At 36.9% G+C, this 25092-nt stretch overlaps 2 protein-coding genes and 2 long non-coding RNA genes across 7 annotated transcripts in view; 3 read left to right on the top strand and 1 right to left on the bottom strand.

Annotated features, from left to right (window-relative positions):
- Nucleotides 1-7996, top strand: part of CCDC39 (coiled-coil domain 39 molecular ruler complex subunit) — a 49120-nt gene extending 41124 nt beyond the window's left edge. Inside the window, exon 20 of the mRNA XM_072807520.1 lies at nt 810-7996. Coding sequence (XP_072663621.1) covers nt 810-966 — 157 coding nt within the window. The 3' untranslated portion in view covers nt 967-7996. The remainder of the gene's footprint in view (nt 1-809) is intronic.
- On the bottom strand, nt 4234-14344 carry TTC14 (tetratricopeptide repeat domain 14). Of its 2 annotated transcripts, XM_072807521.1 has the most exons (12): nt 13943-14344; nt 13382-13506; nt 13089-13288; nt 12328-12412; nt 12036-12165; nt 11606-11761; nt 10907-10978; nt 10163-10282; nt 9938-10060; nt 7407-7524; nt 6346-6455; nt 4234-5506 (listed from the first exon to the last, which is right to left on the bottom strand). In XM_072807521.1, exons 1-12 carry the CDS (start codon nt 14101-14103, stop codon nt 4597-4599), a joined length of 2310 nt encoding a protein of 769 aa, XP_072663622.1. In that variant the 5' UTR covers nt 14104-14344; the 3' UTR covers nt 4234-4596. The 2 variants fall into 2 exon arrangements, 1 of the variants encoding a protein (XP_072663622.1); XR_012021761.1 differs by lacking the exon at nt 4234-5506 and having other exon boundaries at nt 6347-6455; nt 6890-7524.
- LOC140622054 (uncharacterized) lies at nt 12127-13646 on the top strand. The gene is made up of 3 exons (XR_012021766.1): nt 12127-12456; nt 12735-12906; nt 12991-13646. It is a non-coding gene; the product is annotated as an uncharacterized lncRNA (long non-coding RNA).
- LOC140622052 (uncharacterized) overlaps nt 13964-25092 on the top strand; it is a 47406-nt gene continuing 36277 nt past the window's right edge. The window contains exons 1-4 of one of the 3 annotated variants that reach the window (XR_012021764.1): nt 13964-14413; nt 16618-16709; nt 18132-18259; nt 19565-20635. This is a non-coding gene — a long non-coding RNA (uncharacterized lncRNA). The other 2 variants (XR_012021763.1, XR_012021762.1) reach the window with 2 other exon arrangements.

Below are 25092 nucleotides of genomic sequence, written 5' to 3'. Positions count from 1 at the left end.
ACATTATGAAGTTTTAAGTAGTCACAATTTTATTTCATTTTTGCTGCTTTATTTTGCTAACAAGACAATCATTTACTCCTGCAGTTTAGTTTTATATGCAGAATTCTATCAGGTAGATGTTTAATCACTCTTGTGCTTTGCTGACAAAAATTATTGATGATGATCCTAATTTTAAAATTCCCAATCTCCTACATCCAGTAGCCATCCATTCCATTCACTCATCCAGAGCATTCAGAAATAAAGGGACATCCTAAAATGTTTAAAACAAAACTGTTTCTACATAAACATGGTAAGCAGTCAGTACTGCTTGCTGTACTTTCATATTTTTAAAACCTTAGTATTTCAGAATTGTATAGCTAGTTATATGCTTTTCAAATAACCTCATCACTTTATCCTGTCAATAGGCCTCATTTTCTTTTCCTGAGCTTAGATTACATAACCTGTTATTGTAGTCATTCTTGCCAGCACCGATTCCCATGGTCCCCTTTTAAAAAATCTTTTATGCTTAATTTTTTGCAAAACCTTTTACATGCTTAAGGATTCCACTTCTAAATTATAGTTGAAAATATTTTTCTCATAAATATATTTGAACTAGTTTGAAACTGTATTACCTTTTTTCTCTGAACTAATTTTTTGACTTAATGGTTATGATTTACAAATTTAGTACTATTAATAGAATATACTTTTTGATCTCTTTAATTCCCTGTGGGTTTTGTTTGTTTTTTGTTTGTTTTTGCCATTAGCGAGGGGGTCTCTACTAATACAAATTTTGAGTTAAATTTAAAATAGTGTTTTTCCTTTTCCTGCAGGTCATCCAGGAGTACCACAAGTGTTGCCTCTCAGACTTCAATTAAAGTATTAGAGCTGAACTTTCCAGCCTCCTCTTCAGTGACTGGTAACATTTCCAGGCCAGCAAGTGCTACCACTATCCCCAGTAATGGTAAAAACAAGAAGGGCAGCAAATAAACATTTTAATCCCTTTTGTAGAAGTTGTAAATACAAGAACAAAAATCTTACTTTTAAAATAGTGAATTCCACCCTATGCTTGTGGGTGCTGTGTAGTGACATCAAAGAGACGCCCCTTGAAATTGTGTCAGAAATACGCAATAACTAGACAAAAGTTTTAACCTAGTGGAAAATGTGAAAACGGAGTTTAAAAAAGTCAAGCAATTTAGGTCCAAATAAGCCAAAGAAATGTTTAATTTTCTTAGCTTTTGCCATACTGTTTTCTTCAGAGAAGAAAAGCAGTAATAGATTCTTCAGATTCTATGTTCTACAAGCATAGAGAAAATGTTTTTCACTGTTATTTTGATGTTTGTTAGATTAGAAAATAGTTTGCTACAGCATCTCATGCTAGCCATGAAACCTCACTCAGTTCTAAGGTAACACAATCTTTCAGGAAATTTCTAAAGATTCATTGTCCTGTGAATAGTTTACAACACTAAAATTCTCATTTACCCTAGAAAATCCTAAAATTAGGTTTGCTTTAGTCAAAGAAACATGTCTCTTGGACTTCTGGGGGAGAAGTCTATTATTCTTTTGGTAGGATTCTAAAACTAACCCAAAAAATATTTAACCAAAAAATAGCATTTATTCTCCCCCACCCAAGAAAATAGGAAAGAGCACTGCAATCAATAAAATTGCAGCTTAAATTTCTAGGAATTACTCAATTCTGATCTTGAAAGAAGTCAAACACACTAAATATTTTGTTTTCAAGATACAACCAAGTATAAAGAATGTATTTTTAAGACTTCCCCCGCCCAAGATTTTCTGATTTAGTAAACAGCTAGGTGTGATTTGATTTGCAATAGGAATTCCATAAATTTATAGTGGAGGAAGACCACCAGATTTAAAAAGTTACTATCTTAAATACGTTATTATAGAACATATGCCCAACATTTTCAACTCTTGGAATACAGTGTGGAATATGATTATGTTATAAAACTTTTAAATAAATGTATCACAATCTATGTACTTAACTGTATATCTCCTTCAAACCTTGAAAGTAATTGTATCAACAGTTGTCATTGTGTAGAAGTGTCATTTACAGTTCCTTCTGAAATGTAGTAGTGGAGTAAACTTGTTTTTCCTGATCATAAATATTTATTGTTTTTTAAAATAGCCAGCAAATGTTATAGCCAAGTTCAGTAAGATACTTTTTTTGTAAAGCATAGCTTTAAATGCATGATAGAAAATCTAAAAAAATGATTAATTTTATGGTCACTTTGTATGTTCACTAAGGTTCTTATTCTCTGCCCTTTATTTGTAAATTACTTGGAACTTGCAATTCAATATTACACACGGTGTTCTATGGAGTCAGGGATTGTCTGACTAGCTCTATGACCTTGGGAAAGTTGCTTCTCTATGCTTTTCTCCTAATTTTATACTGAGACAGTACCTATACCAATAACCAAATATATACAAGGTATACAGAGCCTGACATAGGAGCTGCACAATAACGTCTACCTATTATTGAGTCACTACTCAAAGGCTAGCACAATATTTGTGGAATGGTTAGGTTCTAGGCCAGCATACAAGTCTGTATTTAACTCTATTAAATAAATAAACTGTTCCAATCTCAGATGTATAATAATGCTAAATGGAGACACAGGGCTCAACCCCATTATCTCCAAATGTGGAGAGTTATCTTAACATCCACGTATTATCTTAGAAACTTACGAAAGTCAAGACACAGTCTGGGTGTGTAAAAACTATAGACATAATAAGGAAAAAAGCCTGCTAAAGATAATTACTAACAATTCTTGGTAAGTAAATCCCCAATATTTTTTGGCTGTGATGGGTTTCCTGAATACCTCCTTAGAAACTGGTTTGTATACTCTGCTTAATATATGTCCCAGGCAAGAAACTTAGGGAAGACGGAATTCCTAAATTCAGGCCGAGCTGTATAAGGTACTATCCTAACTTTTTGGTACCTGAATGTAACATTAAGCCACAAAGAGAGGAAAAAAAAAAAAAAAACCCCACAAAGACACCTTGGAAAATGATAGTGCTGGTTGATAATGATGCTCAGAGATATATATATATATATTTTTTTGTGCTCAGAGATTTTAGTACATAAATTGGTATATGTAAAATACTGAAGATATACCAGCAATTCCTAAAGGTCAAAGACTATGTCAAGGGTACTTTTCACTGTTTACAAAAACCATGCTCTAGGACTATGTATGGATGATACAGGAACTACTAATACACAGAAAGAACCAAGGACTCTTTTAAGAGGAGTTTCTTGGTACAAAGATGAACGACTAAGTGACCTTTCTACTGCTATTACCCATGGTTTTTGACCAGTTTCTTTCTGTTCCATTGCAAAACAATCTTTAGTTTTTTCACTAGGCTCCCAACACTGAAGCCTGAAGGCCTTAAGCACAAACAGGACATACCCAGATAGAAGGATTTAGAGGCAGCATTAAAAGCCTGTTGTCATTTACAGTAAATGGAAATGGAAAGATTCTAAACTAAAGACCATTATAAATCAACACCTTCTGTTTTTAAATTTGGGAGGATTTTTATGATCTAAGTCACTGCTTCAGCTCTAGTTGCTGGAATTTATTGAGTAAAACCAGGCTTTGTTGGCCTTGTCATTTATTCAGGCCCTAAGAAAGGAGGCATCAAGGGAAGCATCAGGAGAGAATATTAAGAAAAGAAATGCAGGCCAGCTCTAGGTAGTTAAAAACATGCAAGCACCTCCCAACTGGACATATGTAATACTAGGACAGTTACCCAATTTTTTTCCCTTTAGGGGAAAACCATATTTACAGTGATCCTCCTGCCACTGGTGTTTTTGCTAAGAGGATTCTTTTTTATTCTGATCTTTTCTTGCCTGGAATATATAGTCTCTAAGGGTCTTGCCAATATTTAAAGTTAAGAAATTTCTTAGGGCTATACTGCTAACAATAGGTCTAAAAAAAGGGGAGAGAGAGAAATAAGCAAAATGGGCCCCTATTCAACTTTCATGGCTTTATTCCTAAGGTACTTGTTAAGCTGGAGCACGAACCATTTTTAATTAAATCAGGTTTTAGAGGTCAATTAGGAAAGACCGGTAACTATATAAATCTTATAAGTAACAAAAAAATTTGGTATTTAAATGAATAATCAATATAAAACAGTATGCAAGGAACAATCAACTACTGTATATCCCTTTCAAAAGCTGAGGGGAAAGACAATTTAACAGAAAAGACAATGAAATAATTTTTAAAGAAAACAATCCAAGTGTTCAATGAACAAATTTAATTTTCTCTCAAGCAGCACGATAAAGTGGACCCAAGGGATTCTCATACACTATAATACAGTGAGGAAGCAATACTTTGAGAATTATTTTTAGGTGAAGTTTAGATCATCACAGTAAGAAATACTATACAGAAACATACACATGAAAAGCCTAAAAAAAAAAAAAAAATCAAGCTGTTAGGAGACCCATGATTGAAACAAATATACTTTGAGAATAGCTAAAAAGCATCTGCTTTCTGCAATCTCTACAAATAATATAGCTTTAGGAGCAGAGATTCTGCACTGGACTAGAAGACCCAAACTTTCAGTTAATGGCCTTTTTTGTAATGGTGCGGATTCTCCAACGTATTAATTTTTTGGCTTATTTCCTTTTTCTTTCTCAAATGCAGCTATCTGATTAAATATATTGAGTAAATTTTGAGGTAAATTTTTTTTAACTCCACTTGCTGACTGCTCTTTGCTATTTAGTCCATCTGTTTCTGGAACCTCTGTTTTAATGTCCTCTTCATAATTAACCTCTGTTTCATATTCTCCTTGATTTTTATTTAACTGATATCTTTGCTCATGTCTACTGAAATCACGTGATCCAGAATAAGTGTATTTTTTAGATTTTTCAACTGACTTACAAGAGTAGTCTGAGCTTGCTGGTGAAGTGGAACGCCTCGCAGAACCTGGCTCCCACCTCCTATGGTGCTCTTTTTTTCCCTCTGTATTTTTTTCAAATCTTCTATAACCATAAATTTTTACTTTGTCCTCTGAATTCCTATAAAAGGAATCCGAGGAATCTCTTCTACTGGAGAAATGTTTTTCTGATTTATATGGTTTTTCTGTTTTGCTACTACTTGCCTGAGCGTAAAAATCTCTTGGATCTTCAGACCTACCTCCAAAATCATCCGGAATTTCAACTGAAGATGAAGAGAGAGAGCATCTATCTTTCTCTTTTACCTGTTTTTTTTGATATGGGAACCTGTCCTGCTTTTCCAATAGTTTTTCCACTTCTTGTTTTTGGTTAAGAAAAGATGCTAAAGTATTGGATGGAACTAGGAAGGACTCATCTTTCCTACTCTGATCTATCTGACTTGAGGAGGCCTTAGTTAAATGCCTTTTGGAACTTCGAGAAGACTCTGAACGGTTCTTCTTATGTTTCTTATGCTTTTTGTGACCAGAAGAGGAAGAAGTTGATGAAGAAGAATCAGATTCATCAGCAGAAGAAACACTTGAAGAGGAAGAAGTTGATTTTCTTCTTTTCTTCTTTAGCCTAAAAAATAGTTATTCCATCAAATATGTTAAGTACAAAAACATTTCTTGATTATCTATAAAGTTCTTAGTTCTATTTTGTTCTCTTGAAAGGTTTCATAAAACCTGTTTTTAGATAAGCAATTGCTATAATAATCTTAGTTAGCTACAATATTCAATTCTACCACCAGGCATGACTTTTGGGAAAAAATACTGTGTAGACAGTTGTCATTGAAAGCAAGTCCATCATTTCTGGAGACACAGTCACATTTCCAACACTAAAAAACTTAAGCCCATCTAAACACATAAAGGAGAAAAATGAAGTTTTATATCTGGCTACTTCTAATATATAGTTTCTCCTCATCAGCACTACTGACATTTTCACCTGAATAATTCTTTACAATAGGGGAGTATGACAATAGGGGAGTATCCTACAATATCACTGTAGGATATTCTGCAGCATCTCTGACCTCTACCCACTAGATGTTAGTACTACTCCATCAGTTATGATGACCAAAAATGTCCTTGGGGGAACAAAGCCACCCCCCAGTTGAGAACCACTGCTCCAATTCTAAAACACTTCTCTCTAAAATATAGATAATTAAAACAATTATATATTTTAATTCTAAGATCTTTGTTTTTGAATTCTATCTTTAGATTCCACTTAATTTCTTTTAAAGAAAAATTTGTAGTACACATACTTACAAAGTACCACTGATTATGATTATATAAATATATATATATATATATATATATATATATATATATTTTTTTTTTTTTTACTTACTTTACCTCCACATGGCACTTTGGTTCAACTCAGTAGTTGCTTTAAGTTAAAATATACTGAATATTATAGTTTACCTTTTCTCCTCTTTTAAGAGCTTACGCAACTTTTCTGCACTTGTTTCTATTTTCTTTGTTTTCTGCTTTTCTTCCTTTTCAGCTTGTTTTTCTCTTAATTCCAAAGATTTCTTTTAGAACCCAGATATCGGAAAAAACCACACGTTAAAAACAGCAGAATATATAAAACCCAGTTTTCAAAAGACCACCCCCCCAACCAGAAACCAAACAGGGTATACCCAAATCACCACATATCCAGCATTAAGTATTTTTAACATGTAAAAATTAATCATACAAGTGTTTGGCATTAATCATTGGAATAGCCAGAAGAGCATTGAGGACCATATTGCAGTTGGTATTCCATGAAAAAAGGGGAAGCCATTGCATTGGTACCCATGACCCAGAGTGCAGGAGAGGGGAAAAAATAAAATACATAACAAAATACATGAAAAATTATTTTTTAAAAAATTGAAAAATTTAGACAGGACACAAATTTTATAAATAAAATTCAAATAAATTCCATTAAGGTGAGTTGAGGGAGGAATCACCATGTTCAAATACAAACCATTTAAAAAATAGCACAGCCCAGTTGGATGCATGATTACGTAAGAAATCATTTTCCAGTTTGAGGATGGGGATGAGCAGCACCAGATGTCACAGACACAGCAGCAATGGTCCAATTCAGAAGAAAATGCATGAGAAAACATCATCATCAGTATTACAGGAAAAGGCAGTTTAAAATATTTCTCAGAGGTTTTTATAATTAGCTCAATTATACCAACACTGAATTTGTAACCACCAGGAAAGCTCACTATAAGGACATTTCTCAAAATCACATACCACATGTAGGCAGTAGGAATTTTCTCATAGAACTATTTTTACTTCTGAGTACCAACAAAAAAGAAAAGGCACTATGACGTGATGTCAAACCCAATTAGGAAAAGCTGTATCTAAAAACTGTCTAAAGACAGTTTTCATAATGCCTTGACTAAGTAATCTAGAATAGTATTCCCTATAAGAAAGTTAAGTTTTAGCATCAGTTTCAAACATCACTAAATTTCTAAGAGGAAATAAAGAATCACCTGCATATATTTATGAAGCTTCTGCAAAGCATCCTCTGCCTCTTTAAAAGTCTCATCCAAAGCCAAAGCTTTCTTGTAGTAACTTTCAGCATTTAAAAACTTTTCTTCTTCTTCCAACCTAAATTTGAAACATTTTTTGTTTTCATAAAAACAAAAAAAAAATCCTCAAATATGCATATGGTTCAGATGCTTATGAGAACTTATTAGAGAAAAACCATGTTTGGCAACATTTTCCAAATTGAGCAGTACCTAAATCATGTGCTTATTAATGCTATTTCTCTGGTAAAAAGACAACACAAAACAAAAACTATAAACTCACATGTACAGAGAACAGATTGGTAGTCGTGTGGGGTTGGGAGGGTGCTGGCAAAATGGGTGACAGTGGTCAAAATGTACAATCTTCCAGTTAAAAGGTCTAAGTCCTAAACATGTAATGTACAGCATGGTGATTATAGTAATACTGTACTGCATATCTGAATATGGCTAAGAGAATAGATCTTAAAATTTTGCACAAGAAAAACTGTAACTGATGATGGACGTTAACCAAATGTTGTGGAAATCATTTTGCAATATAAACATACACCAAATCATTATGTTGTACATCTCCATCTGTTTTATGTCAATTATGTCTCAATTAAATACAAAAACAACAAAAAAGTATGAATTCATTTTTGGCAACTATAGCCATATTGTATGTCCAGTATTGGGATTTTAGTATGATACATGAAAACATGGCTAGCCAATATCTTCTCTAAATTTAGTATAATCTTGAGCTTGAGCACAGAATTACAGATTGGCTTCTCCTATATATATGTATTTTTTTTAAGATTTTATTTATTCATGAGAGACACACAGAGAGAGGCAGAGACACAGGCAGAGGGAGAAGCAGGTTCCTTGCAAGGAGCCTGATGCAGGACTTGATCCTAGATCCCGGGATCACGCCCTGAGCAGAAAAGGCAGATGCTCAACTGCTGAGCCATCCAGGCATCCCAAGTTTCTCCTATAGTTTATGAATAATTATCCTTTCTACAGAAAATTTTCCCAGAAAATTTATGGACAAGGTTGGAAATACCAACAGATACGTGTATATCACAACTGGCTGGAATTATTAGATGAAACTCATTAATGTCTATGCTATGAAAAATCAGAATGAGGAAGTCTGGATACAGAGCAGAAAAAGATTTGTAAAATATTTTGTTTTTTGAAAGTAGAAAAAAAAAAAAGGTCAAACATGAAAAAAAGACACAACCCCACAAAAACCCAATGGCTTCAATGGGATCACTTTTCTGTCAGACTGGATATAGGCAGTAAGGGATCCACTGAAGGCTATCAACATTTCTAGCTTGGGGGGGCCTGGGTGGCGGGTTGGTTGACAGTCTGCGTTCTGCTCAGGTTGTGATCCCAGAGTCCTGGGACAGAACCCCACATCCGGCTCCCTGCTCAGTGGGGAGCCTGCTTCTCCCTCTTCCACTTCCCCTGCTTGTGCACACGTGCGCTGTCAAATAAATAAATCTTAAAAACAAACAAAAAAACCAAAAAACATTTCTAGCTTGGATAACATATAGATGATGTTGCCATCCACTCAGCCAGAAGACACCAGTATGTGGGTAGTAAGACAGCCATATCTTAGTAACTATCTACTTAGTGAGAAAGTAAAAAGTTGCACCAGTTACTTGGGTCTAAACAGAAGTTCTTGAGTTAAAAACAAATTTTGCAAAACTCCTTAATTTGGAATTCCGGAATGATCATACAAACTGGAATAATTACGCAGATTTATGAAAAAAAATGATAATTCTATTTAAAGAATTAGTTGCATAAAGATGCTATTGTTATAAATTGGTTTTAATTATTAGAGCAAGCCATTACTAAAAATCATTTATATAGGAATACTGTTTTTTCACAATACTTTATACATTAGACTAGCCTGTTAATCATTAAGTATTTATGATACAACTACTATGACAGGTATTATGCCCGCATCTCAGGATAGTAACATTAAGTTGCAGGGTTTGTTCTTAATGATTTACTCTTCCATTTAATCTGCATTTGTGGATTTTACTGCACAGAGCAGAGTAATAAGCTTAATATGTAACAGCAAAATATTCACAACTATAGAACTCCCAATTCATATTTCTGGCATTAAGCTACTAGAATGAAGAATTAGACATCAAATTCCTCTTTATCAAAACAAAAACTTCTTGTGTACATCCAGGAAAAAAATACTTAATTTCTTGGACCCTTACATTTATATTTCTATGTAACGAGAATAGATGTTCAGAACAATGAACTCAAGACACTAAAATATCTTCAACTTCCAATCATAAAGAACCTCAGTACTAAGGGGGAAAAAAAAAACCCAAAAAACCCTAAAAGCTTAAAGAGGACTATATTTAAAGAACAATTTCAACCAAAATTGAAACTAAGAGTGTTTTGAATTGAGTTAAAGATGCTATTTTCTTAAGTTCAAGATTTTATTTATAGTAGGTGGTTGAATATTAGATCTCTAATTTTAAACAAAATCTGATACTTACTGCCCTCCTCTTTCTACAAGTGTCTGGCAGAGGTATTTTCTTGCATTCCTATGAGTTGGACAGTTTTCCAATGCAAGCTCAAAATCTTCTATTGCTTTGTTCAGACTTCCTTTTGTTGCATATCTAGAGATATGAAATAAATTAGAAGAATTTATCTTGTGAGCAATTCATAAATCTTGTACACATTTACCTTATCAATATTCCTTAAAAGCAAGATTCACTTACAATGCTCCACGAGCTACCAAAGCTTCCACATTTTGTTTGTCTATTTCCAGAGCCTTATTGTATTCATTCATAGCATCTACATGGCGTCCAACCTTAAAATAATCAACTCCAATCTTCACACTAAAAAGACATTTAGAAAGCATCATGCACTTCTCAGAATATCCAGATAGAATGTCAGCATGGACAAATTTTTTGTTATTGTTACAGATTTTATTTATTCATTCATGAGAGACAGAGAGAGAGAGGGGCAGAGACATAGGCAGAGACACAGGCAGTAGAAGCAGGCTCCCTGTGGGGAGTCTGATGCGGAACTCGATCCTAGGAACCCAGGATCATGACCTGAGCCAAAGGCAAATGCTCAACCACTGAACCACCCAGGCTCCCCTAGCATGGATACATTTTTAAAACATATCTAATGTGACTAATATTTAGTCTTCAATAATCTCAATATACCTAGGAAGTAATACTGCCTTTGGATAATTCTGTAACAAATATTTATGAAATCCATATATCAATATACTAATTCCTTTTGAAAAGCATGGAAAATGTTGGTTAAAACAAGTCTGTTAAGTTTACAACATAACATCATTTACTCCTATAAAAATGCTACAAAACGCATCATTTTAATTTCTTTATAAACAATTTGGTCTTAAGAATGACGAAAGACCAAAGAATGACTTAACGCTTGCCTTATCCTAACCTTTAGACTAGATAATGCAATTGTTGAAAGACAAATTTTCATACCATTTTAAAGCCCAAGATGCAGACTGTTTCTTTCTTAATGCAGAAGCAAAATCATCTTCAGAGAAGTTTTTGCTATTCAAAGAAAATAAAAGTCAAACTATATAGTTTTTTGGGGGGGGTAATAATACTTCACTCTGACAGATAAAAATTCAACACTGAAAAAGTAAATCCCAGGTAAGAAATTTATATTCCATCTACAAAAGAATATTTTTTTTCAAGTTTTTATTTAAGATATAGTTAGGTAACATATAGTGGAATATCAGTTTCAGGAGTAGAATTTAGTGATTCATCACTGACGTATAATAGGCAGTACTCAACACAAGTGTCCTAACACAAGTGCCCTCTTTAATACCTATCACCCATTTAGCCCATCCTCCACCAACCTTCCCTCCATCAACCCACAGTTTTTTTCTGTTAATGTTTATATCCCTCTCTTACAAAAAAAAAAATTCTTAAAATGCCAAGAATTATTGTTAAACAGTATTTCTAACATAAAATTCTTAGAAGCTTTCTGTGTCTTTCTCTATACATATAATCACAAGAGACTCCATTACAGAAGGAAATGGGGATCACCTAGTTCATTCACTTTGGCATACTGCTGCCACCAGGCTTAGAACAGTCAAATATGTCCCTCGGTTACATAGCTTTTAAGCTCAGCACCATTTACCTCACCACTTAATAACAGTAAATTTACTATACCTTTGTAGGCCTCTCATTAAAGATGGTGGATTAGATTCATCTATTCCTAGTTTTCCTAGAAGGAGTTCAACTACTCCGGGATTAACAAATCCCAAGGAACTCTGCATGATATTTTCATAGGATTCCAAAGAATTGCTATTTAGTTCAACACTTCTCCTTAAAAAAAAAAAAAAAAAAAAAAAGTATAAAAATGACTTAATGTAATTAGCATATCCCATTTCTATTAAAGAAATACTCATCATTTTTATACATGAAGGTGTGGTAATATTATTTTGGTTTCTTTTACTTAAGGGCTATAAAAATAAAACGAGCATATTTTGAAATAAGAGAAATTAATTTTCTACCTCATCATAATTTGGACACAATTTGCTATTTTTTAAATCAAGAAACTGTTTACAATTAACTTCTTTAAATAATGTAGATGGATTACCTGTAGTATAAAGGAAGCTCTTCAGAACTAATTACACCCAATTTAATACCAGATAGATGTGGTGGAAGAGATGAGCTATATAGAGACACTGCAAGCTTTTCATGGTATCTGTCAATATCTTTGATTCCAGCTTAAAAAAATAAGGAAACTAAGCTGATTAAAAAGAAAATGCAAACTAACATGAAAATACATAAATCCAAACACTATTCTCATTAGCTAATTTCCAAAATTAATATAAACAAAAATCTGACAACTGTTACTTTTTTTTTATCAGTATGATGAAACTGATCACCTCGAATAATGTCACCAGTTTGGTAATATGATAAAGGATCCCCGTGGTTACTGTGAGAAGGTACATCTCTTAACGGACAAAGAGCCTGCAATGAGAAGTATTTTAAGACACCACACATTCCATTCTTTCGTGAGAAGTAACATTTTTTTACCTTACTTGTTCAGTATAATCTGCTAACAGTTGACATGAATGTTAAAAACGAGCCCTTTAAAATCTAAATTTAAACAAGGATTTTAATTATAAGCAACTCAAATACCAAACCTTTTAAATTAACACACTATTTCAAATTCAAGACAATTCATCTTGGGCAAAGTATCTTTTTATATAATGTACATGAAGAAATCATTTACATTTAACTGTTGTAAATATAAAAATAAGGAATTTGTTTCTAAATTATCCACATGCAGGTATCTAACTCCAAACACTAAATAAGAACACGTGCAGCTAGAAGAAATAAGCCTGCAATACCAATCTCACCATATCCACTGGTATCTCTGAGCATTTAAAATATGACTCTATCCCTGCCAACCAAAGGGACCAAGCAAACCTCACAAAACCAGAAATAAAGGAGGAAACTATGTAAGTTTATCACTACTAGTAATTTTTTAAAAAGTTCTTTATTTTTCTGCAGTTAATATTTATTTCTCAAAACTATGTCAGCAGGGTACACCTAAGCCCAAGTGGATGCAAAGACCTAATTCTTGCATTGAGAGGACTCCTACCAAAAACAGAAGCAAACAAACAACTGAAAAGTAACTTACTGTGATTTCTAAGTGGGATATATCTCTTATGATGCCACTGCCTAAACAGATCAACACCATGAAAAACCCAAACTCCCGGATGGAACTAATCCTTCCAATCACTATATCACCACGCTCAATATCTCGGAAAAACAGCTCTCTCCGGTCCATACTAGGTATTTCCATGAACTGCTCTAACGGAGGCATGACTGCATAACCATCTGAAACAAAAACAAAACAAAATTGCGCCTTGCTTCATCTCAGGTGCAGTGAAATAACCCAAAGCGCAATCAAAATATTTTAATAAAACTCACCTTCGTTGTCTTCATTGACTTCAGAAGTTACAGGCGCATCCGATTTCCAGGAAAGTGCAAAAAGCAAATCTGCTTTTTTGGAAATGAATTTCTGTATTTCGATGTTGTCAACTCTCTTCTCTTTTCTTAAAAGGAAACAAAATTTATGAAAACTGGTTTATGGGCAAAACCTTTCCAGGTAGGTCTAAGCTTAAGCTCACGGCTCTCGGGGCCCAATCGCGTCCATCCTAAGCTCCGGGCCGTACATCCTCTGAGAAAAAGTTTTAATCAGGGAATCCGTCATTCGCCATCATGGAGGTGGAGGGCAAGGAAAGTTAAAAAGGACAGTCCCGCAGCTCCCGATGACGAAGCCCAAGGGCTGTTGGCTAACGACTCAGCGCCTCAGGCAGTACCGCAGAAAAGGTTCGGCCCTCATCCTCCCCTGCCCTCGCACCGGGCGAAGACCCTCCGCGGCTCGCGGCCGCGGCCCTGCGCCTTCTCCACTCGCCACCCGGCGGCGCCAGCGGGGCCCCCAACCTGCGTCCCCTCCCCCGTCTCGCAGCGGCGCCGCCGTCCCCCTACCTGCCCTGTAACTGCTGCTGAGGCGGCGGACCCCGGCCCGGCTCGGCCGCCGACCCCAGGAGGCTCCGGAAGTGTGGGTTGTCCTGCTGCTCGCTCCGCAGCAGGGAGAGCAGTGACGGCCCGTGGTAGTTCAGGGACTGCCGCAGAAGGTCCCGGTCCATGGCTAGAGATTGCCGGACCCCGCGACGCGTGGGCTGCCGGGCCCACCGCCCCGCCTCCCCGCGCACCCACTACTTCAGCTCGGCGGTCCCGGGGGCTGAGGAAGCCGCCCGGAAGCCACCGGAAGCACACATCGCAGACCCTTAACACAACCGGCTCCCGGAAGTGCTCCAGGCTCGCCTTAGGCGGCGGAGCGCGGGAGCTGCGCGGGGGAGCTGTGCCGCGATCTCGCGAGATGGGGCGCGACTACGGAAACCGGAAGCACTGGGCTAAAGCATTTCCTGAGCTGGAGGGCTGCCTACCGGCTCTGAGGTAGTGATGTACGAGAAGTGTTTTTTAAAAATTTCTCTGGCGTTATTATTACGTCGAAATGACCCGGGCTCTAATGTAGGCTAAATAATAATAATTCATCCGTCTATTTAGTGAGGAGCTTCTAAGCACCAGAGCCAGGGTGAGAACCAGAAAGAAAGGGGACTGACACTCATTAAACACTGGAGTTGTGTTCTCCATCCATACTCCATTCACTGTAGTGATTTTTAGGGTTAGCTTAAAATCAGGATGGCTTTAATGTCTGGACATATGCCTGTATGCATTGTTTTTTTTAATTTCTTTATTTAAAGTGGCTTCTAAAAACTTAGTGCCCATAAGATTGACTGTGTAGTGTTGTGTACATTAAAGTCTATATAATGTAGTTATGGATAATTCACCTGAATTGCAAAGGTAATTGTGATTTGGGCTTTTCTCCTCCCTTAGTTATTTTTTTAAAAAAGATTTAATTTATTTATTCATGACAGATACAGAGAGAGAGAGAGGCAGAGACACAGGCAGAGGGAGAAGCAGGCTCCCTGCAGGGAGCGCGACCTGGGACTCCATCCCAGGTCCCCGAGGTCACAACCCCAGGCCCAAGGTGGCGCTAAACCGCTGGGCCACCCAGGCTGCCCTTAGTTATTGATTTGAGAACCTAACTGTTTTAACTCGTAAAACTCTTACTTTAGAGATTGAGGAAACAGGCCCAAGGGTCTCAATAAATTGCTCACTGTCACCCACCAGGTAAAAGGTTAAAGTTAGGATTCCAACCTCAGTCTTAATAGATCTTTGCAGACACAATTGCTGGAAAAAGTATATTTAACATACAGCCCTAACTTCCTCTGATTTTAAGATAATATGGCTTAGTTTTATTTCACTATACTTAAATATGTATAGGTTAGTATAGCCCTCTAGAGCAAAAATAAGTGGTAGCAGTTATTCCTCCTCTCCAGCTATGTGTTTTCACTGTCTGGCCACCTGCATAGAAGGCACAGTCCAGGATATAGTGTATCCCTCAGCTCTATTTTGTGAAAAAAGTCCCGTCAAATAGTTTACTGAGACCTGAGAAGATGCAACAAAGAAGAATGCAAGTTTAAAAGATAATACATTTCCAGCTTCTGTGAGCACATCAGGAAAGTGTACTCAGTGTTACAGACTGATTTGTGTCAAGCTAATAACAGCTCTAGAGAATGGCTGTTATTAGGAAAGAGGGTGCTGTCACTGAAAGCCAACCCCCCAAAACAAACTATAGACATTCTGGTAAATTACGTGATTTTTAGGTAGAGTTGATCTGTTATTAAGGGTCTAATTATCTCTGGACGGACTGAGAAGCCTCGTGTCTGAGACCCAGATGCCAGACAGTGGTCTTTAGTCTAAGAAGGCCAACTTGTGAAGCCATTCTTGAGTAGCACAGCCTTCGTCACTATGGGATGTGTCTGTGGTTTTTCCTAATTTTAACACGAGAGTAAACTCCAACCACCCTGTGTCTTCAGTATCCAAAATTGCTATAGTATGGCCATGAAAACAGGAGAAAGTAGCTGCTTTTAGAGGGTAAGCAGTGTTCATCAAGAGAGAAATTTATCAAATGCTTGCTATATACATGGTAGTGGTGGGGAGGACAAAACTCCACAAAACTTTAAGCGGGTGTAATCAAAACTCAGGCTGGGTCCTATCTTTGATTGGTGCTGGGCAGTCATAGTAGTTAAATGCCAAAGGCAACCTTATTCTTCAATTTCCAAGTACTCCCACAGCATGGGATTAGCCTTTTATAGTCACAGATGGTTTTGACTTAGTTTTCTGCTGGGATAGATATCCTTTGACTTTGGAGGGGACTGAGCACAGGATGGTTGACATGGGACTGGAGGGAGTGAGGAGAGGAAGTGAGGGGATTAGTTTTGCATTTCATTTTGGAGAAAATAGTCTCACAGGATTTCTCGAGGTGGTTGTAGACAGAAAACACTTTTCTTTCACTTTTTGTTTTAATTTTTTGTTGACTGGTTTGACCTTTAAAAGAATCTCTTAAAAATCTTTTTTGATAAGTTTTCCCGATTAAGCAGTATGAATAATCAAGTGACTATATGGGAAGGAAGAGAGGATAAAGAATTCAAGACAGATCTTTGGTGTCTGGATTCTGGGCCTATTTTTATTGTGATATCCAATTCCATGATTAAGTAAACACATATGTATGTCTTTTAATAAATACTCTCTAGGCCCTGGAGATACAAAGATGAAAAAAACTTCTGATTCTTCAGCAGTGCATAGTCCAATAGAGGATTAGACGTAAGATGAAATGTGGCACATAGTAAGTACTATTGTTATGGATACCTATTAAGTGTCTGCTTAGGTCCCTTATTTTTCCTGGGGGATGAGGTAGTGGGAGTTGATGGGGATAAGAGAGGAGAGGGGGAGGCAAGTATGTGCCTTCCAGGAGGAGGAAGCAATATAATTAAAGAAGTAGAGATGTGCAAAAGCAAAACATGTTCTGGAGACAGCAAGTGTGAAATTGAAGTAGGTAGAGAAAAAAAAAAAAAAAGAAGTAGGTAGAGATATTTTAGTTATGGACACTTTAATTATGTGTATCATTTCAGGTAGGATATATATTGGTGCCCCTGTATCCTCTGTGTGAAAATACACACACACACGCACATGCACACAGATAAATTCTGATTTATTTAGCAAAGAACATAAACACTTAGCCAGAGCAAAGTAGCCACAAAAAGCAAGGGCAAAGCAGTATATTTCAAGGTCGCTTTTCTTGGATCCCCCCATTTTCTCAAAATAACATGCAGCTGCTAGTGACACAATATGTAAGAGATGAAGTCTATCTGGATCTCAGAATCATATATTGCCGTGTGGGAAGGACTTACACAAAATATGTGTGACTATATACAAAACCTGTAGACAGGTTTTTTTCTAGTTCTTGATTCTGATGTAAATGATTTCAGAAAGCTTTATCCTCATCTGGAGTTAAGGATGAGATGTTTGTATCAGGAAAGAGTGGGTAGAACCAGATAAGATCATAAGAGTATATAAATACTCCTCCCATTAATTTTTCAGCAATTTTTTTCCTAATTTTTTTTCTTAAAAGATCCTTTTTTGTTGTTGCTAAAGCCAACTTGAGTAAATTTATGATTTGGAACGAAAGGAATCTTGACTGTACTGGGAAGCTACCTACCCACAAGTATCTTCTGCTGTTTCTACTCTGCCATTTAAAAAATTAAACAGATACATGGAAAGATTAAGATTTGTTCAAAAACTAACTTTAGAATCCACATTATCTTAACTATATATCTAGTACTCTTTCTACCATGCCACGCATCTAGAAGGTCAGCTGAAACCATGCTCTTTAAGGATATAGTTTGTAAATATACATGTATGGACTTATTTTATTTTAAAAATATCTATGGTTATGTTAACTTTTAAAGATAGCCCTGAACTTTCTTTTCTATAATGGGGACACTTGGTTTCATTCATAGGCATATGGTACAAGAGGCAGCTTTGCTTCCATAGAAGGTAATAGCTTTGTTCTATTCAGAGTTATATTTGGAGTCACCCTGGGTTAACTCAGGGAAGAAGGAGGAATACTAAATGGCAAGTATGGCTAGACAGCCAAAAATTCATTCTTATTATTAGAGAAATAATTCAGACCTACTCTGATAAGGGTTCACTCATCCAGTAGTCTTTGCTATGAATTCACCTTCTCTTTTTATTTTTCATATCACAGATTAACACATCTCTTTAAGAAAAACATTGTCAAGTATTTATCCACATGAGGGTGCTGTAAGATCATTGTGGGTATTGCTTTCAATCCTTTACCAGAAAACCTACTGCCAATTAAACAAGGATTCAGAGGTGGGAAATTGTGACCTACTGCGTAGAGTTATTTTAAGATAGTTGTGTTTCTAACACCCTCTCCATATTTTAGTATTGGTAAATATTTTGATGAGGATATTATTTTAATGTACATTAGTTTATATTTCAATTGTCTAGGATTGATTTAATTCTCTAGGATCAGTTAGCTCAGTAATTTTGCATTTTTCTGAGAGGAAAGATCACTAATTTTAGTTACAATTTAGTTCTGAACAGACCCAGTGGTGTGGTGAAGATTGCACAACTCCAGGTCGGGTTGGGGGTTCTGGGGTTGTTGCATTTACATCATAATCCATGTATGATGTATGTAGTACTCCTGGAGATGTGTAATGCTGGACCATATACAGTGGCCATCTGCAGTGCTATTCTCAGCCAGCCATTTTTTCCCATGTTTGTCTTTGTTTACAAAAAAGACTTGAAATAGGATGAGGATATTTCAGAACAAATCCATCATGATTGTTGGGGGAAAAACAGTTAAAAAGATGAGTGCGGGGCAGCCTGGTGGCGCAGTGGTTTGGCGCCACCTGCAGCCCAGGGCGTGATCCTGGAGACCGTGGATGAGTCCCGCGTTGGGCTCTCTGCATGGAGCCTGCTTCTCCCTCTGCCTGTGTCTCTGCCTCTCTCTCTGTGTCTCTATGAATAAATAAATAAAATCTTTTAAAAGAATAAAATAAAAAAAAATTTAAAAAGATGAGTGCGATATACAGATCAGTGTGCTTATCCTCAGGTACCTTGTCAGGACTGCTTATAAAGATACAAACACACACATTTCTTAGATTCTCATTTTATGGCAGTTTCTCAGAATACTATGCCATCAGGGAACATGTCAGGATTATAACCAAGAAAAATTGATAGTTGATGCTAAATAAACAGTATTCTTTGTCAATACATTTTGAGTTGGTTTGATACTCATTTTTAATGCAATTTGGACATTTCTTTGAAAAAGAGTAATTAAAAAAAAGAGTAATTGATTGCCTTTTAATTATTAAATAGTAACTTCTTTTATTTTATTGATAGCAGCACCAAGGAGAATTTCAGAGAATGGAAGTATATTATTGGTTTAGTATATTGCCCCCTCCTTAATGGAATCCATTGAGAGATCCAGCATGTCTGGGTATGATATTTGATTATTGGTAGATATAAAAGGTCTGATTTCCAAAGGCAAGTTAATTGAATGAATGAATGAATGAATAAGTGAATGAATTCATAGCATGAATGGTTATTGCTGATAATCCTTTTTTTAATTTTAATTTTAATTTTAATTTTAATTTTTTTTATTTATGATAGTCACAGAGAGAGTGAGAGAGAGAGAGAGAGGCAGAGACACAGGCAGAGGGAGAAGCAGGCTCCATGCACCGGGAGCCCGACGTGGGATTCGATCCCGGGTCTCCAGGATCGCACCCTGGGCCAAACCTCTGCGCCACCCAGGGATCCCATTGCTGATAATCCCAATTCTGCATCTGTGGACTTAGAAGTGGAAGAAAAGCAGATTATTTTTATAGCTTTTATCAGTTTTACAGTATAAAAGAACTAATATCTTTGTTATAATGTGAAGATTTAGAGGAGAATAAGATTTACCATAGTATAGTATAATTTCATAGTAACAAATACCATTGCATTGATTATCTCTGTATAATTAAAATATTTCCAAGCCTTTGCCATTGTCTGTTACTTCTGGCCAAATTAAGGATAACTCATTTCCTGAACTATATTACAAAAGAGTCTCTGTAAGACCCTTAGAATTAGTGGCATAAGAACTGAGTTAGTGAAATTTTTTTTACCACTTACTGCAAATTTATTTTATGGAATATTCTGAATTAACATAATTCCCTTTCCCAGTATTCATGGAGAGAGAGTAGAATTGTGCACAAGAATTCTTATGATAGATTGCATTAAAAATGATTTTAAAAATATACTTTATATAAGAAATACTGAATGGATTGATACCATTTTGCTGCTAAAATTCTCTGGGCAGTCTCAGTATTTTTAAACCTATTTACCTATTTGTCTTTTCAAACACTGACACCTTAATTCTTCTCAGACCTCATATGTGAGACTTTTTGGCATGCTTATGTATTTAGGTTGAATACCGTCTCTCAGTTTTCCTAAAGCTACAATAAGTATTCATTTCAGTTTCTCCTAAGATTCATGCTAGATGCATGTTCACCTAGGGCATGTGACATGCTTCTTCTCTAGGGCTAGCCTTACCACATTATGTCTCAAGTCTTAGAAGGAACCATGAAAATCTTCTTAGATCTTCCTCACTTGAGCCTCTATTTGCTGTCTTCAAGTGCATTATATTTTATTTTCCCCAAGTCATGCAGTAAGGAAATGCCAGATCCCTAATCTGTCATTGACCTCAGGCTCCTATGTTATTAAGATCTGAGACTGGGATCCCTGGGTGGCGCAGCAGTTTGGCGCCTGCCTTTGGCCCAGGGCGCGATCCAGGAGACCCGGGATTGAATCACACGTCGGGCTCCCGGTGCATGGAGCCTGCTTCTCCCTCTGCCTGTGTCTCTGCCTCTCTCTCTCTCTCTTTCTCTGTGTGTGACTACCATAAATAAATAAAAATTAAAAAAAAAAAAAGATCTGAGACTTTAGTTCTATTAAAAAGTGGAGAACCTAATCCCTCCTTTGTTCTTCAGGAAGTTGCTTTTCTTTTATTCTCTAGGAAGTCAGTTTTAGTTCTTACCTTCTTTCTCTCTTTCAGTAAGTTGTCTTTTGTTTTGTGAATGAGTCTTCTGGTCCTATTTTCTGCATCACAAATCTGGATTATAGTCATTACAATAGTAATATTTAAATTTATGGAAATTGGATATAAAGCATGACAGTATGATTTATGAATTATTAGTTGATTTTTTTGTAGTCCAAATGATTAAATGGTGATCCTGTCCTCTGCTGAGCACCTACATAGGATAACCATTATTTAGGGATTGTCAATAATATTACAAATGGAGAACATCAAAAGCCTTAATTTTTTACTTTCAGTTATGACTGGTTGGTGCCAGACTAGCCTATTTATTATAAACAACTGAAAAAAACCCTGGACATAATATATGAAATAACTATTTTTAGACTATACAAATGACAATGCAAGACTGCAGTGTCTGAGAGAGGGTGTCAAGCTGGGTAAGTCCTACAATTGCCCAGTTTTCTGGCTGGAGGCATTTACTGAACAGTGGTACAGAGAGTCCACAGTGGAGGAGACAGATATCAGAGTTCATAGAGTCTTTTTTTTTTTTTTTTTAATTTTTATTTATGATAGTCACAGAGAGAGAGAGAGAGAGAGAGAGAGAGAGAGAGGCAGAGACATAGGCAGAGGGAGAAGCAGGCTCCATGCACCGGGAGCCCGACGTGGGATTCAATCCCGGGTCTCCAGGATCACGCCCTGGGTCAAAGGCAGGCGCTAAACCGCTGCGCCACCCAGGGTTCCCGAGTTCATAGAGTCTTAAGCAGTTGGAATTTATGGGGCAGAGGCCCAAAGAGGAGGGAGCTAAGCAAAGAAAGAACTCTGGAGATTTGCTTCAATGTCCCTTTGAGTATTTGAATGCTAAACTGTATGTATATTGGGTGAAACTCCACAGGGCCAGAGAAACAACTACAGGGAAGCTGTAAGTGGGGCAACTATCAGAATTTCTCAGGGTTGAGAGATGTTTGAATTATGACCAACTAGAGTGGACAGGCCTGTTGACACTCAGAATTAAATAGAGATCCTAAAAAGGCTCTACTTTTAGTTCTAGTCCTAAGGGCCTAAAATTAGTAATAAAAGTCTGTTTTAAACTCACCTTAACAAAGTTGAAAAAGATGGTTCAACATGATCATATTAATTTCCAAGTAAATTAATTGCCTGCCAGAGTAAAACTCAACTCCCTCTAATGAAACACATAGAAATCACTCAACAATAAAATTCACAGTGTCCAACATCCATCAAAAATTACTAGACATGCAAAGAAGCATGAAAATGTGACCCATAGCAAGATTAAAAAATCTATCAATAGAAACAGAAATGACAGCAATGATATAATTAACAGACAAGGACTTTTAAAGTCGCTATTCTAAATATGTACAAAGATTTAGAGTGGGAATTGGAGGGAGAGGCAAGGAACAAGCTTCAGCATCTTTTATGTACATTTCTGCCTTGGAATGAATTTTGGAGCAAGCATTGGACGAAGAGAGAGTGGTGGTAAATCTCTTCTTCCTGTCTTTGTCTGTTGGGTTTATTCTCTGTGAATCACTCTTTCTCTCTGGGACTCTGGTAGACTTGCTGAGGTTCAGTATACCATAGCAACTGGAAAGCAATAGTATAGAGAATGCCTGCTGACAATCCTAGGTCTAAAAGGTATATGAAAAGCAGTGAGCAGTTCTCTGTGTCGACAAAAGAGAAAGGTGAGAAAGGACTCAGGAGACTTTCAAGGGTTTGCCAATCTCTCAGCCAGAGTGAAAAGACCCGTGGGGAAGAATAGAGAGAGAGCAAAAGAGGATACTGGGACATCTCAGTAGATTAACAATATATTGGGGAAACATGATATCCAAATTTACCAGCTTCAAAAATGAGACCCGTTAAAATCCAAAGTGGACAGCCCTTCTACCTGGATAGTGGCATTATTTAAGTCCCCTGCCCAATACCAACCAGGGAGGAGAAGGGACAAAAAGAAAGTGATCTTAAATAGTAAGTACATTAGTTCCCTGCCTTATCTATGGTTTCACTTTCTTTAGTTTCAGTTACTCATGGTCAACTGCAGTCAGGAATCAGATGATCCTTCTCCTGATGTATGACCAGAAGGTTAATAGTAGCTTAATGCTAGTTACAATATCTATATCATTCATCTTATCATGTAGGCATTTTAAATCTCCTAACATCTCAAGAAGGACAAGTATAGTACGATAAGATATTTTGAGAGGGACAGATCATATTGACATAGCTTTTATTACAATATATTATTATAATTGTTCTATTTTTATTATTAGTTATTGTTAACCTCTTACTGTGCCTAATTTATACATTAAACTTAATCATAGTTATGTATATATAGGAAGAAACATAGTACATATAGTGTTCAGTATTCTCTACAGTTTTAGGCATCCACTAGGGGTCTTGAACATGTCCCTGCAGATAAGAGGGGACTACTGTATTGAGGTTTTCATTTTGGTCTCAGTTTGTTTCTTGTTAAACAGACTAAAAGAAAATGATTTCCTGCTCCCCAGTTGCTTTCCTAAGCATCTAGCTTTAGATTCATTTGGGGATAATTTTAGAGATGTGCGCATTCTGTAGAGGAATAAACATGAAGCCAGCCTACAAGCCTATGAGAAGCTAATGAACCTTGTGTAGATAAGCAAGTTAAAAACTAATACGTAGGTACATTATTGAGAGGAAAGGTAAAAAACACAGTAGACATCTAAAAATAGTCTTCTGTATCATTTTAGAGATGTGGTGATTAAGTACTTGCTTTCTTCACTTTGTCTTATCAGCAAATACACAGCTGTAATAAAAAACTCTACTTACTGGGATCCCTGGGTGGCGCAGCGGTTTGGCGCCTGCCTTTGGCCCAGGGCGCGATCCTGGAGACCCAGGATCGAATCCCGTGTCGGGCTCCCTGCATGGAGCCTGCTTCTCCCTCTGCCTGTGTCTCTGCCCGTCTCTCTCTCTCTGTGACTATCATAAAAAAAAAAAAAAAAAAAACAACTCTACTTACTCTGTCAGAGTGATTTGAGAGCACTGACTCCTGTATATACCTGGCTCATGCTTTTCTTCCCTAAACAGGATGATGTAAAGCAGATACATATCTAGGCACAGCCTTTTTTTTTTTCCAAAGATTTTATTTATTTATTCATGAGAGAGACAGAGAGAGGTAGAGACACAGGCAGAGGGAGAAGCAGGCTCAATGCAGGGAGCCTGATGTGGGACTCGATCCCAGGACTCCAGGATCACACCCTGGGCTGAAGGCAGGTGCTAAACCGCTGAGCCACCCAGGGAATCCCCTAGGCTTAGCCTTGATAGTCCCTTGTCACTTACATAATAAAATTCACTATGGTCTGCAAGTTTGTTTAGTGTCTCTGGTTAAAATATAACAGCTCTACTCATTACCTTATTTCTCTGGGACATAGACTTTCATTTCTTCAAGACTGATTTTAAAATGTTGTCTAGTTGGTATGCCTGGATGGCTTAGCGGTTGTGCATCTGCCTTTGGCTCAGGGCGTGATCCTGGGTCCGGGGATCGAGTCCCGCATCCTCCCTGAGTGGACCCTGCTTCTCTCTCTGCCTATGTCTCTGCCTCATAAATAAATAAATAAATCTTTAAGAAAGAAAAAAACTGCTGTCTAGATTTAGATCCCTTGAACTTTGTTGATTCTCAGTTCCTAAATAATCTAGGTCTTTGCATCTTAAAATTTCTGTGACAGTGTGATAATTTGGGTTTTAAAACCATTTAAGGGGCAGCCCTGGTGGCTCAGTGGTTTAGTGCCACCTTCAGCCCAGGGTGTGATCCCGGAATCCCACATCAGGCTCCCTGCATGGAGCCTGCTTCTCCCTCTGGCTGTGTCTCTGCCCCCCTCTCTCTCTGTGTCTCTCATTAATAAACAAATAAAATCTTAAAAAAAGAAAAATTTAAGTTGGAAAAAAAACTTGATACTTCTTCAGAGAAAGATACCCCAAAGTGTAATGTTATCATTATTAACATCAAATTGACTTATTAATTCATCCTCTATGCCAGTTGTTTGGGAAGAAAATTGAATTAACAACTGAAACAGGGATCCCTGGGTGGTGCAGCGGTTTAGTGCCTGCCTTTGGCCCAGGGCGCGATCCTGGAGACCTGGGA

The sequence above is a fragment of the Canis lupus genome, chromosome 31, assembly GCF_048164855.1.
Source record: "Canis lupus baileyi chromosome 31, mCanLup2.hap1, whole genome shotgun sequence".
NCBI lineage: Eukaryota > Metazoa > Chordata > Mammalia > Carnivora > Canidae > Canis > Canis lupus.
Note: the sequence above shows the minus strand (reverse complement) of the source record. Positions and strands in the feature narration are given on the sequence as shown.